The 15,206-nt window shown below is 49.8% G+C and overlaps 1 protein-coding gene across 1 annotated transcript in view; it reads left to right on the forward strand.

The window, feature by feature from the left end:
• Nucleotides 1-15,206, forward strand: part of Igsf5 (immunoglobulin superfamily member 5) — a 37,518-nt gene that overhangs the window by 16,626 nt on the left and 5,686 nt on the right. The window contains exons 5-8 of the mRNA XM_047565241.1: nt 7,160-7,300; nt 9,323-9,347; nt 12,665-12,765; nt 14,267-14,340. Coding sequence (XP_047421197.1) covers nt 7,160-7,300; nt 9,323-9,347; nt 12,665-12,765; nt 14,267-14,340 — 341 coding nt within the window. The remainder of the gene's footprint in view (nt 1-7,159; nt 7,301-9,322; nt 9,348-12,664; nt 12,766-14,266; nt 14,341-15,206) is intronic.

The raw sequence follows: 15,206 nt of genomic DNA on the forward strand, positions 1-15,206 counted from the left end.
GTTCATTCTAGCTGATTACGTTCAAAGAAATCTAGCCTGCTCCCTAGCTAGACAGCAAGTGAAGAGCAGCTGGAAGGCACACCTAGTTCACTTTTCTTTCTCCACCTTATTTTGAACAATTATAAAACCTTTACCACAGTTGTATCGAGAGTACCCATGTCTCTTCCTCTGGGTCACTAAACGTTCCTGTTTTGTCACGCTTGCCTCCTTCCTTTTCTGTCCCTCACCCGTCCCCCAGAGCATTTGAGAGTCACCTGGAGATCTGATGACCCTGCACGTCTGTCATGACAGCGAGGCCCTTCTACACATGACCCCGGTAGCTGGCCACTGGGAAGCCTAACCTCCGCACAGTACTAGTTCACGGCACACGGTCGTATTTCCCAACATCTCTAGTAATGTAGCAAGTCGTTGTTGCCTTGATGTCAGGGCTTCAGTCTCCTTGAAGTTCAGATGGCTCCCCCGACTCTTTGCCTCTCACGGTGTAAGCATTGTTGAAGGGTCCCGTCTACTTCTGAAGGATGCTCCCCAATTTGAATTTTTTCTAATTTTTTCCCAGCATACTTTGATGCATGCTAAATATTTTTTGCAAGATGTAGGTAATGCCACGTGTGCACATGAGGACAGTGTTTTCTCTCATTGGTAGTGAGTGCGTCTGTCTGGCTCAGGTGGCACCTCCTGGATTTCTCCAGTGTGAAGGTACTTTTTTGCCTTTATAATTAACATCTAATCGGTGCCCACTGTGGGAAGGTGCTGTTTCTCCACCACCTTGCACCTGATAACCTTTGCATTTCCTGCTAACTCCCTGCTGGAATGCATTATTTCTCTGCTGGCTATAAGCCAGTCTTTCTATTTTTAGTTGTTGGCATTCTTTTGTAAAGCAGAGACCTTCTTTTCTTTCTTTCTTCTCTTTTTTTCCTTCCTGTTTTGGTACGGACTCATTTTTGTCCATCCTATTATATTCCACTCCTGTTGTGATTCCTTTTGATGCTCAGCTTGGTCCCGGGGTGGCCTGGAGGAGTCCTTTCAAGCTGCTCTGGTGTCTTTGGGATACTTCCCTCTTACTTTCTAAACACTTGGTCCAATCAGGTGTTCCAGACTCACTTTTCACCTCCCATGTCCCACCTTGGACTTGACCACGTCTGCGTGGAGCTGACCAGCTTGCCTTTATGCTACTTAAATATGATGACATCTGGTCCAGGCTTTGAAAGGGAAGGTGGAAAAAAAAAAAAAAAAAAAAGCCCACTGGCACCAAGTGGATTGAAAGTGACTGTTTAAAGCGCGTGTTTTACAAGGTGGTGAGGCAGCCAGGCGCTCTCGCGTGATGGATGGCACCCTATAGAAATGGATTTTAGAGATTCGCTTGCCTGCAATTTGTTTTCCTGCAGGGGAAGGGCAGAAGAAGGGCATTTAATGTCCCCTGCAGGCTGACTCAGTGGAATTCTGCGCAGATCAGACGAGGGCTTTATGTGCGGCAACTGGAGCAGACGGCTGGGGAGGGGCTCCGTGGGTGGGCGGCGGTGAGTCTTATTTTATTGGACTCATTTGGAAAAGGGTCATTAGTTTCTAAATTATTCATCCCGATCTGGAGCAGCTGGTGCTGGTGGCATGTTGTGTGTTTTATTAGTGAGTCTCCATCACAGCCTTGGCTGGCAGAGCTGGCGGAGGAATGCGGCCGGAGGCTGCGAGGGGCGGAGCCGGCTCCCGGGCGCTGAGGCGTGGCCAGCGCTGCCTGACAGGCCTCTTCAGGGCTCTGGTCAACCTTGGTCCTGCCACCGCTTCCCCAAAGCGCAAGGAATCTGTTCTCATTTCTGGAATGATCCTTGTCAGTCATTGAGAGGACAGTGGCAGCCGAGGAGGCCGGAGCAGGTCGACCAAGTGGCATGAAGTTCTTACTGGTGTGCCGACCACGAGCCTTCCTTAAGAAGAGCGTACTGAAGGCCAATGTTCATCTTCAGAACCGCTTTGTAAAAGCCGATTTTCTTGCTTAAGGAAGTCACGGAAACCTAGGGTATCACAGACTCCCTGAAACGAGCCAGCGAGAGCTTCTCTCACCCCTGTCTCGAGACGCACGTGGGCCTGTATGCTGCCCTGGGTCGTTTTCTTTGTGCGCTTATTTGAGTACAGGTTGCGAAAGGATAGAGGTGACACACAATCCCCTTTACAGGACGTGGTGACTCCTGTCTACGGTGCCTTTCCTTGGAAGTAGCGATTTGGGGGCAGAGAGGGCGGTAGGTGTGGCAGTCCTGAAAACTCTAGACCTAATGGTGTGATTCTGCGCTCGGTTCTCCCTCTGGTAACAAGGGCCGGAGAAGAACAGTGCTTCTCTCTTCTGCTGTGTGTCAGTTGCTAGAGGGGCCTGGATGCAGACGCCCAGGCTGAGGCCCAGGCCCCTCCCCAGAGGCTCTGATTTAATTGGTCTTTGTGGAGCCGGGGAATCATGATTCTAAAGTTCCCAAACTGTCTGTTGGCATCTAGGATTTTGGGCTACTGGTCTTAAAAAATCCTCCAAGTCCCCAACTTCCATCCAGCCTTGTCCGGTGTTGTGACCCACGCAGGCTTAATCACCAGACAGGGGTCTGCTCCCGGCCCACCCATCAGATGAGTGACTTTGGGCAAGTTATTAGCCTCCCCGAGCCCTGTTTTGTCATCTGTAAAACTGATAAGAAGAGGTTCCTCGCGGGGCTGCTGTTGGCGGCAGAGGAACTAAGCTGAATAGCACCCAGCACTGGGGTGGTCTGCCCAGGCAGGCAGTGCGGGAGGGCCAGTGGGGGGCCTCTTACTGGCCTCGCCATCTCCTGCGCCCCTCTTGTTTGCACAGTGTGCTTTGTACAGGGTGGCGGTGACATTCTGTGTGAATACAGTGGCTTCAAGAAGTTCTATGCAGCCTAATTTTAAAACGGCACCTTCCTTTGAGAGCGCCTGGGAAATACCACGTTCCTCACCTGGACAGACAGAAAAAGGGAAAGGACTCTGGAGGCTGAGTAAAGCGCACCTTGGGTCAGTCACGCAGCCTCGCCCCAGGGTGTGGGGAGCGCGGGGAGGGAGGCGGTGCTGACCGGGAGATGGCCTTCCTCCTCCCTGGCTGTGGGTCACTCGGGGACGGCATGCTCCCTGCCAGCCAACCTGCCGCGCCTTGAGGCAGGCTCCACCCGACCTCCCAAGATGTGTTGACTTCATGTCGGGCCTGGGCGGGGACTTCCCAGAGGGGTTGGGGTGAAACATGGTGGGGTGAGGGTGAGTTGGAGGACCTGGGCAGATCACTTGGGCTCTGGTTCCTGGATAAGACCACTCCAAGACTCTGCCTTTTCTGCACCCCTTTATAATTTTTTGGGAGGGTGGGTATCAGGGATTGAATTCAGGGGTACTCAACTACCAAGCTACATCCCCAGCCCTATTTTGTATTTATTTAGAGACAGGGTCTCACTGAGTTGCTTAGGGCCTCGCTTTTGCTAAGGCTGGCTTTGAACTTGCGATCCTCCTGCCTCAGCCTCCTGAGTCGCTGGGATTACAGGCGTGCACCACTGTGCCCAGCAATTTTTTGATTTATCAATATGGGACTGTTATTTTTTATTTTTTCAATCAGCCATAATTGTACTCATTTTAAAAACTGACCTTATAGGCAAAAAAAATCCATAGTGTGTATGTAAGATATGTGCACGTCTACAAATAGGCACATATGAATACACATATATGTAATATACAAAAAATAAAATTATTATTAAAACCAAAGAGGCTAGTAAATCTGTGTAGCTCCAGGACTAACTCCTGCCACCGCCTGGCTCATCCATGAGGCTTCGGGCTCCACTGAGTTAGAAGGAGCCTGGAGCTCAAGTGTCTCCTGGGTGTGGACTTCCAACAAACAGCCTGTGGTCGCCACCAACAGAGACAGGAGAACGAGTGATCTGGTTCCCGATGCCGGTTGCCATTTTGGTCAGAGTAGGGGGCTTTTCCTGGAGGGTGGGCATCGCTTTGCTGAACTGGTAGTTGAATTGAGGAACAAGGAAATGTCAATGCCACAGTGTGGTCCACTCCCTTCCTTGACTCTGTCACCAGTCTCAGCGAGGCTGCCTCCCCTCCTGCAAACAGGCGCTCCCAAGAGCACTCCCAAGGTCGTAGCGGGCAGTGGCTTCTAGGCCAGAGGAAAGGTTGTGAGGTCAAGACCGAGCTAGCAGGAGGGTCTGAAGGCCACGGCAGGCGGCGTGTAAGTCCACAAGCATGACGTCTTGTGCAAGCGAGGATTCCTGCCGGTCACTTACATCTTGAGCCAGACCTTACCACGTAACCCGAGCCAGCCACCTGACTGTGAAGCCTGTAATATTTGCAAACCAAGTTTTGAAAGAGCCCATCAGACTGGATGTAGGGTGACAGTGGCCATCTCGGATGTGTGCCTTGTCCCTTACAGCCTTCTCAGGACCTTCCCACGCATCTTTTCAGTCTCTGGGCAAGAACTGGTACTGGTGTGTGAGCTGGAGGTCAAAGGTGACAGCAGGTAAACAGTGGCGTGAGATCGACTGGCTTCCCCGAATCAGGCCCCGGAGAGGCCCGAAGCCCTCCTCGGTCCCCGCAGTGCTGATTTTCAACTCCAGATTGAGACTAGGCCAATGCAGGTCTCCACTTAGTCATCTCCTTATTGATTTGGGGACAGGGGAGCATGGGCACACCCTGTGACAGGTGGAGTTGCTTGGGCAGTGTTTACATTTGGTCACACACCAGGGATGCTCAGAGTGTGGGTCTTTAGCCACCTGTATCCCAATCACTTCGGGTAGCATTCCAGACCCCTCGATTCTGCACATCCAACAAACATTCCAGAAGCTTCTTGGGGTTCTGCTGCCTCTGGAGTTAGGGGATAATAAACTTGCTCTCTGAAAGTGAAGGGCCTGTGCTAGCTCCAGTTCTGAGGCTGGGAGCTAGGGTAGAGAAGGGCATGATTCTGTCCTCCCCCCTCACAATTTTTGGAGACCCTTTTCTTGTCTCTTTCTGTCCTATCTCATTTCAGAAAGATGATGAGTAAGGTGGAGATAGATGACATTAGAGAAATAGTCGTACTTTCCCCACATCCCTGCCATTCTGTTCTGAGCATCTTAATAGGGACAGAAAGGCGAGTTCCAGGTGTGACTCAGCTGCAACCGTTGCCTGACTTCTTACGTAGAGACAGAAGGGAACTCGGCATCTTAGGAAGTCTCCTCATCCATCCACTCATCCATCCACCCATCCATCCATCTATCCACCTATCCATCCACCCATCCATCCACCCATCCACCCATCCATCCATCCACCCATCCATCCATCCATCCATCCATCCATCCATCCACCCATCCACCCATCCACCCATCCATCCATCCATCCATCCATCCATCCATCCACCCATCCACCCATCCATCCATCCACCCACCCATCCATCCATCCACCCATCCATCCACCCATCCACCCATCCACCCATCCATCCATCCATCCATCCATCCATCTGGCCTAATATGTTCCAGGTGCTTGGAGTATAAGAAAAATAAGATAGTCCTTGAACTTGAGGAAGCTAAATCCTGTTTGGGCATAGAAGATATGTAAGAAGAAATAGAAGCAACTGTTGATTTCCTTGACATTTGAGATGAAAACAACATGAGATGTTCAAAAGAGAAACTGTCAAAATTATTTAATATTTTTTAACTTCTTAGAAGGAAATTAAAAAAAAATCCTTTACAGACAAAGCAGAGAATCTTTGTGTGAAAGCAAAAGACACATCTTTTTATATGATATAATTCTTCAATGTACAGAGTTCCCTGAATTTCAGTACTTGTTTTAGGACGAGTGTGTGAATTATTCTGCAGCTGGATCCTGACTTGCCCACGAGCCAGCATCCAGGTGGTTGGTGGTGGTGGACACTAGGGCCTGAGTTAGTGATCATCTCTCACAATGCTACACTCACTCACTCTGAGCGTTTAGCATAGACGCAGAGGTAGCAAACTACAATCGCAAGGTCACTTTTCAAGGCAAGCTCTAAAGAAGAATAACCAAGAGTGATTTTTCAACTGTAGCCTTTGATTCCAAAGTGCGGGATGACTGCTGATTTCCACGCCAACTCCGCGTTCCTTCAGAGGAAGCCCACTGTTTCCGCATTTCTAATGCAGGAATCTAATAAAGCAGCCTGCCTTTACATCGAGATAACCACTCATGCCCTCGGGTTGAGTGACAAACTTTTGTGGGAGAGCAATTCGCTGTTGGACGTTGGTGGCTTGGCTTCCGTGTGGCTTGGCAGGGAGAAGTGGACTGCTGGATGGGGCCCTCTGGGTACGTCAGCCTAGTTCCCCTGGCAATGGCCAGGCCTCGCTGCCCTGGAGGCCTTTCTGTCATGAGGGAGGTGTTCTGTAGCTGTGGTAATCGAGCACTCAAAATGGGGCCCTAACGGAGGCAGTGAATATTTAATGCCCACAATTTTAATTAATTAATTAAAATTGGTATCTGAATAACCATGTAAAACCAGGACTGGAGAGCTCTAAGACCCAGCAGCAAAAAATCAAAATGACCTTTCCTCTCCCTTTCCTCCCTGCCCACTTCCTTTAGCTTCCTGTTTGTTCCACGACTTACCATTTTTTTCTTGCAACCCCATGACGGCCTGGTGCAGTAAGAGGACAAATGTCCCTGAGGAGGGTGGCTCCTGAAGAGCCAAGGAAAAGTAGCTTCGGCATGTGAAGTGAATTCTGCAGTGGGGTTTGGGTGGGGCTGTTGGGAAAGCCCTGCCCCTGAGTTCCTTAGCCATGACCGTCCCTCTGTGCGTCCCTGTTCCCTTTGGCGCTGGAGGCCCCCAGTGGAGACACAGAGCGGGAACCCTTTCGGTCCTCCAGTCTTGCCCGGCGGCTTCGGGCTAATTCTTGACTAAACAGAAAGCGTGCCATGCGAGGAGAGTCCTCCGCACCTTGGCCGGCTCTCTGCCTCCCAGGAGTCCGGGGCTGCCAACTCCCTCTTGGGCTGACTCCCTAAGCGGTTCTTTATTGACAACCATAAATACGGTGGTGGGTGACGTTGACTAGTACGGAATGACTGAACACGGGAGGGGCTGGCCTCTGGCGCCCAGCCCCGTGGGGCTCAGGCCTCCGACATCACTGGAAGACACAGGGCGCCTATTGTGGCAGCGTCACTAGCTGTGTCCTCTCCTCTCAACCCGCAGACAATGCTGGTGAAGCAGGCTCGTCGTTGCCTACCTGGGCCATCGCGCTGCTGGCCGTCTTGCTCACCTCGGTTTTTATCCTGATATTTGTTCTGATCATAATATTCTGTTGCTGTTGTCCCTCTTGGAGGAAGAAAAAAGGTAATTTTTTCCCCACGTCAGTTTTTGTGTAGTTTTGAACTTGGGTATAAACAGATGACACTAATGAGCTCATGAGCTCTTGTAAGAACGGCTATTGTCAAAAAGACAAACGGTAAGTGTTGGAGAAAATGTGGAGAGAAGCCAGCCCTTGCACCCCGGTTGGGAATGCGAGAATGCAAATAGGAACCGCCATTATGGAAGCAGGAGGGAGGCCGCGAAAGTTAAACCCTGGCCGGCGAGATCCAGCAACCCCACTATCTGGTATGTATCCAAAGGAAACGAAACCAGCATGTCAAAGACATGCCTGCCCTCTGTGTTCATGGCAGGGCCACTGAGAGCCAAGCAGTTCAAGGAACTGTTCAAACGTCCATCAGTTGAGGAATGGACAAAGGAGATGTGAGCTGTCACACAAGTTGAACTTACAGAGTCGAAGGGCGGTTTCCAGGTTGGGATGAGGGGTTGGGATGTGTTGGCCAAAGCACACAAGGTTTCAGTTAGACAAGACAAACAAGTTATGGAGATCTGTTGCAAAGCAGGGCGCCTATAGTCAATCAGAATGCATTGTGTGCTTGAAAATTTCTAAGAGAAGAGATTCTAAACGTTCTCACCATAAAAATGTAATTAAACATAAGAGGCAATGGATACTGTGAATAGCTTGATTCTGTCATCTCACAATGCATATATATCAAAACAGCACATCACACACTGGAAGTACGTGCAATTTTTATTATTATAAAACTGATATATTTTTATATAGATCAACATCAGTTATACTTAATAAAATTGGGAAAACAATAACAGCAAATGAAACAAACCAAAAACAGAAGAGACCTTGACCTTCAGAGGCTTCTAAGGAGCTGGAGAAATCCATGGGAAAGCTCAGGGTCATCCTGGGGAGGATGTTGATCCTGTAGGAGGCGTGGGACACCCAGATCTTCCCACTATCAAGAGGCCAGTGAGGCTTTCTCCCTAAAGACACTGGTTAATTGAATTTTGTGCCTATTTTTAAGGACACATGGCTATTGTGATGTGCCATTTAATGCAGTGGTTTTTCTAGGATAAAACCTACCTTTTTGAGCATGTCAGAAAGTTGTTTCCTGGTGTGTGGAGCTAAATCTCCCATTGTAGGAGAATGTTGATGTACTGGTAGAAAGAAAAATAAGGTCTTCTGTTAGAGTCTGGATTTCCCCAAGATGATAATTTCAATGCTTCAAATATACTAAACACCATTTTTTTAAAAAACGTATTTTCTGGTACTCTGCTGGTCCCTGCAGAATTCTCCCTGTGCCAAGTGGTTGATAGTGGAGTGACTGAGAATGACCGAGTGGCGTTCTAAAGAACACGGGCTTGAGAGATGCCGGGGACTTGGTCTGTGGCCTGTTACTCCCCATCTTCAAATTCTAGATTCCCTGTAGTCCAAGGATGCATTGATTAGAAACATTAGCAATTTCATGACAGCTTTTTGGGGTATGTGTGTATATATCAACCATATCTGCCATTGCCACAAATGAACCTGATTGAAAATGTATCTTAGAATTAATGAGAGAGGGTAATACTACTGTGGTAATATCTATCTGTTAAATTTGGTGACACGAATAACTACTCTTGGGTTGTTGCGACAATGAAATGAGGTGATGCTTTGTATAGTTCTGCCCTGGGACTGTCACTCTGTGAGTGCTAATGAATGACAGTGGCGTTTGGTGGTTCCCAGAACTTCTTGGTGAAGGAGCCTTTGTGATATTGGTAATCAAATTCAAAATCACCAAGTCCTAACTGGGTACCTACTGTCTTTCAGGTTCCTCAGGGTTGTTTATTTTTCTGATGGTTAATAGTAAATTCTACTTTCCTTATACTTGGAAGCCATTTGATAATTTGGTGTGGGGTCACTTCATAATACCTGCTGGGTCAATAATACTAATGTGAGGACTAGTAGAATATGGGCATCTGTAACAATCAATGAGATTTTATTTTTAAAATGAGTATCCTGATTTTTCTAATGAGATTCTGTTTTTTTTTTTCTAGAGTCTACTTATCAAATTAAAATAAGGTAAGTTTGAAATCATGTCAGTTTTTTGAAAACCAAGTGAACCACCACTACCATTAACACCATTACCACCAACAACACCACCACCACCACCAACAACAACAACACACATACACATAACTGAGGGATTTTAGGACTTGTGTTGCTCAAAATTAAGTGCTGAAAATAGAAAATGCTGTAAAACATATATGCCCATCACAAACTCATAAAGCAACACTGGTGGAATGATATAGGGGGAACTGCGGTTGGACGTGCTCTGGCATCTCAGGGAGTGGAGCAGACTGTTGGTGTCTGGCATTTGCAGCTCCTTCCACAAGAGGACACTGTGCCCCAGGACTGCCTCTCCTGTTCTCAGTCCAGGGTGGGGACACCAGGAGAGGATATGCTGGGATTTCTGGGGTAGTGGAGAGCCAAGCCCAGAAGGTGCAGCAAGGCACGTGGCCCTGCTCAGGGGCAGGAATTAGGCCATGCTCACAGCTCCTGCCAGGAGCGGGAGGCAGGACAGATCCCCTTCCCACACCGTCCAGCGGTGGCTGCCAGCACTTTAAGGTAACCTTGTCAAGGACCTGCCACAGCATGCCGGCCAGCGTGGATGCAGTGCTTCCTCGGGCACCCGTGCGCGAAGGGGAGGGCTGCAGACACGTGGCCTTGCTGCAGGGTCCTGACAGTCAGGCTAGATCTCGGTATTATTGTTAATTTAAATATTTTAAACACTGAGATTTTAAACTGTCCTTTGGCGATGCTCTGTACAGTGGATAAATGTGTCATCAGCAAGGGACGGGTGCTATCCATCTCCCTGTGGCGCTGGTGACAATGCAGTTCTGAGAGAGGCGCTGTTCCCTGAGGATACCACCCCCCCGCAATCTGAAGACGTGTCCCCGTGGGGCCTGACTTAGGGTCTGGGAGGAGGAGGGGAAACCCACCCAGTAAGCGTTCTGGCCTTGCTCTCGATTGCACGCAGCAGCAGGATCACAGCTGGCATGCTGGCTGCACCCTTGTTGACCGTGCCCATGCCCTTGGTGTCTGTTCTGGGGTCTTAGGTGACCTCGGAGCATAGTAAGGCCGTCAAGAGCTGTTGAGCGTCCTGGGCAGAGAGTGGCAATGGCCACAGAGCAGTGACCCCGGAAGCCACGGGTCAGCTGGCAGACGCTGAGACGTCCCACACACGTCAGGCTCTGGCCCGAGCTCTGCGGAGCTTTCTGGCCTGTCTGAATTCTCCCAGTGACTTCACAAGGCCACTTTTTCCATTTCGTAAACGAGGATCCTGAGATGTAGAGGTTAAGTAAAATTCCTGGCATGTCCCCTGCAGGCAGTGAGAGGGCAGGAATGTGACCGGGCAGCCTGTCCCAGGGCCCAGGTCCTTCCTCTGTGTGTGGCTCCCGTGCTGGGCCAGGCTCCCCGTCCGCTGGGTAGGACAGGGTGGCTCGCTTGCTGACCCGACCTTCTTTCCAGGTGTCTGCCATGCGACGTCCGGCCACTCAGGCATCTTCTGCGTCAAAACAACAGGCACATTTTTCTTACAGAATCAGTGCGTGTTTCTTGTAGACAAAAATTAACAAAGATAGGTGTAAGAATTGGTGTTCAAATCCCTACGGTTCTATTCTCAGGGTGGTTACCATTCCCTATGTGTGTTCACACAGACACACACACGTGCACAGGCAGGCACTTTTTAACATTTGAACCATATAAGCATTACTGTATAACTGACTCTTTTCTCTTGACTCCATCCTGAAGATTTTTTCTGTCAACAAATACTTGCCTACAACATTTTTTTTTTGCACCAAGGATTGAACCAGGGGCACTTAACCACTGAGCCACATCCCCAGCCCTTTTTACATTTTATTTTGAGGTAGGGTCTTGCTAAGTTGCTTAGGGCCTCTCTCCGTTGCTGAGGCTGGCTTTGAATCCTCCTGCCTCAGCCTCTGGAGCGAGGGATTCCAGGCGTGCTCCGCCGCGCCCGGCTGGCCCACAGCGTGCTGGCTCTGGTTTGATGAAGTCCTAAAGAGAAGTGTGATTACAGAAAAGGGCACAGACCATGCCTGTGTGGCGTGGCTGGTGTTCACAGGGCACGTGTGCCGGGACTCAGCTGCTGAAATTCTGAGCTGGAATATCTGCAGTGTCCTGAAAGTGCTGCCCGGATCCCGTCACATAGCTGTCTGCCCCATTACCACCCAAGGTGACATTCTTGTGACACCTCTCCCCACATCCCCAGGCCTAGACTCCTGTAAACCTGACAGAGATGGACTCACATCACACATCCTCATGCCTGTCTTCCTTCTCCAGTGCCTCGCTCTGGGGCCGAGCCACACCGGCACACGTCGATGACTTGGCGGTTGTGCAACGTCACCGGGGTGCGATCTATTTTTCCCTTTTGCTTTAAGTGGGCGTTTGGGTAGTTTTCACCTTGGGGCTGTTCTGAACGGAATGCCCCTCTCTGAGCGTGCTCAGACGTCCTTTGTGAACCTAAGTGCCCACTCCTATTGCGGCAGGTGCACCTCTAGTGGAGAGCGCTGGGCACAGGGTAGGCCTGAGCTCAGCTTGCCTGATGCCGCCACAGTTTCTAAAGGCGCTGTCCCAGGGCCGCTGCCCAGCAGCGCGTGAGGGCTCTCATGCCGTGATTTGCAGCAGCGTGGAGATCCGTCCTAGACCATCATCATGCATTTTACCAAGCCCCTGTGTTGGCCACCTGGGCTGTTTGTGGGTTGTGCTATTACACAGAGCCCATGACAAAGATTCTTTCTAGAATAGATTCTTAGACATTGAGTAACCTCTTCCAAACTTCTGAAGCTCGATATTTTTAATTCTCTAGGCATTGCCAGGCTTCCGGCCCCAGCACCCGGTCCCCCTCTTGTGTTACTTCAGAGGCTGGTGCAGGTTTTCCATAAAGGGCTGCATTTTGGTTTTGCCAGCCGCCTGGCCTTTGTGACAACATTCACCTCTGCTGTTGTAATGCGAGAACAGCCCCAGACCATATGATGGTCCACGGACGGGGTGGCCATGTTCCAATAAAACTTTATTTATAAAGCCGGTGGTGGGCTGGATTTGGCGGTGGGCGAGTTCACCGACTCCTGCTGGGTTGTCAGTGGTTTCTGAGAGTGGAGTACCAGGTGGGGAGTGGGGTCTGCGGAGCTCTCAGGATCAAGCTCCGTCTTTCCCACCCAGGACGTGAACATGCAGGGCACACACGCCTGCCCACAGAGCCAGCCACCTGGCCGACGCCTTCCTGTGGTGGGCTCACTGCGTCAGAGGCCGAGGGTCACCAGGCAAGCAGGGTCTCTGTGGCCAACTAACATTGACTTTGTAAAATGTTCTAATTCTAGGAATTCTGAAAAGGAGAACACGGAGAAAGGAACTTCTGAGACAAAGTCAAAAAACGAAAGTGAAAACTATGGATTCAGCTCAGACGAACAAAAGACCACACGTGAGTAGCCGGAGGGACGGTAGTAAGAGAATGTGCTGGAAGGGCTGGCTGGCTGGATTCCTCTCCTTGGGGAGGATAACTGCCACGGGGGTAGTTAGTTTTTGGAACATTTTTAGAAGGAGAAATTCTAGAATTAGGAATATTCTAGGAATAAGTTATTAGTAGAAAATCCACCTGTTTGTCTAAAACTCAAAGTGAGGTGAAAATATTAGAGTTAAAAAAAATCTTTGGGTTTTTTTTCCCCCCCTGGACTTTTTCTATAAAGGCTTTGGTTTAACATGTGTGGGGAGGCATTTTAATCCTTTGCAGGTGACTTCCTCCAAACCTCTGCCAGATTCCAGCCACGCCAACCTGGCAAGTAATGTGTCCCCTTTAGCCTGCAGGACAGCGGGAGGCCACTCCACTCTGGAAAGTCTTTCTGTATTATCTCATGTCCCCAGAGCCTGCTGGGGCAGCAGAATCTTCGAAGGCCGCCTCAGGACAGTGGGGTTTGAAAGGCAGATGATGAGGGGAGGCAGAACACACCCCTCCTCGCAGTCTGCAGGACAAATCCCACCTGCTTTTCAGCCAATCAACCCTTGATGAGGGTTTTCTTTTTTTCCCCTGTGATTGGGACTCTATCTTCAGTACCCCCCTTCCAAATAGTAGGTTTCAGATTTTAAAAAATTCCTCAAAACATGAATGACCTCCATTTATAAAGTGACCACAACTTCCTGCAGAGTTTTTTGTGAATGTTTATTTGTTAGTACTTGGAGCAATTAATCAAGCATTTTGACTAAAATCAAACCTCCATTTCTTTCCCTTCATCTGCCCTGTGTTTATTTTTCTTGGGCAGCTATTAATACCATTGATTCATCTCATCTCTGGATGAGGCTAATATGTCAAGAAAGCAATTGATTTTAAGTCAGTCTTCTAATATTTTTATTTTACTAAAAGAATTCAGTTCTAAAATTATGTAATCTCAAGGGATTTTTTTTTAAAAGTATTTATGGTTGTATTAGCTTTCCATTACTGTGACAAAATGCCTGAGACAACAAGCTCCTAAAGAGGAAAGGTTTAATTTGGTCCACGGTTTCAGAGGCTTCATTCTACAGCAGATAGGCCCTGTCGTTTTGGGCCTGTAGTGAGGCAGCACCTCTTGGAGGGAGCACATGACAGAGCAGAGCTGTTCACCTCATGGCAGCCTTCAGGAAGCAAGAGAGACAGAAAGGGGCCAGGGTCCCGATATCCCCTTCAAGGTCGTATCTCTGGTGCTGTAACTTCCTCCCCAGAACCCCCCTCTTAATGGTTCTCCCACCTCCCCATAGTGCCAAGCCGAGGACCAGGTCTTTAACACATGGGTCTTTAGGGGACACTCTAGATCCAAACTGCAGCAATGGTCAAGCACTATTTTATTCCAGGGTCCACATAACAGTAAACGCATTTCCTTATAAGTCGCAACGACACATAGCTTGGTTTATTTTTAACCACCAAACACACCGCAGTCATTCTTCTGTTATAGAGATGGCTCCTCTCCCTCCTAAGTCCAGAGAAGTCAGCGCCCGAGGACAGCCTGCCAGCAGCCCTGCTCCTCAGGTAACCCGGACGTTTCTCCTCCATTTAGAAGTGCTTACCTGTGGTGTGTGGTGGTGAGGAGCCGGTGGTCCGCCTGGAGGGAATGGGTGAGACCCGAGTGTCTCCTGTCCCTGCAGCGGTGACTCAGCACCACAGCTGACCCGCGTCGTGTCTGTTGCCTGTTCCGAGAGGACGTGGCTTGACTGGGGACATACCCAGCAGAGTCAGCAGAGCCACGGGGACGTACACAGCTTGCCGTTGTTCACTAGGACTCAAGTCAGCTGTGCTCTCCTGCTTGCCCGGCACCCGCAGGACCCACTCTGAGCCTGACCCCAGGGCACTTTGGCTCATGGAAGGACGCTGGCTGCTGGAGCCAGACGTAGAAACAGTGGCTTTCTGTGCATGAGATCTGTGACAGGGAGCTTGGGAGCTGGGGGCGCTGGTGGGATTAGGGTTGAGGGGAGTGGAGGGGCTGAGAGGAATTCAGCCAGAACCGCCGGGACCTGCGCCACTCTTCCTGAGACAGAGGTTGCTGGCAGAGTGTGATTTTTGGGGAAAGAGCAGACATTTAATTTGGCACTTGTAGATTCTGAGGTCTCGCCTGGAGGTCCACGTGAATACGATGGGTGTGCAGTTGAATTCACAAGTGTGGATTCCAAGGCGAGTCGTGTGCTGTGGACACCGTTGGTTTGTTCTACACAGGAGTGATCATGAGCCTGTGGGAACAGCATCCTGTGGGCCCGGCGGCTGGTCGCTCTTTTCTGGCGTAGCTATTTACTGGAGTTTCCAGGCAACCCGGGTGGTGATTTTCCTCCCTGCAATCAGGATCCAGCCCACCACATCCATCTGCCAGTGATGTGTGCCTCCCCGCCCTCGGGGAGGAAGGG

The sequence above is a fragment of the Sciurus carolinensis genome, chromosome 9 (assembly GCF_902686445.1).
Source record: "Sciurus carolinensis chromosome 9, mSciCar1.2, whole genome shotgun sequence".
Taxonomy (NCBI): Eukaryota; Metazoa; Chordata; class Mammalia; order Rodentia; family Sciuridae; genus Sciurus; species Sciurus carolinensis.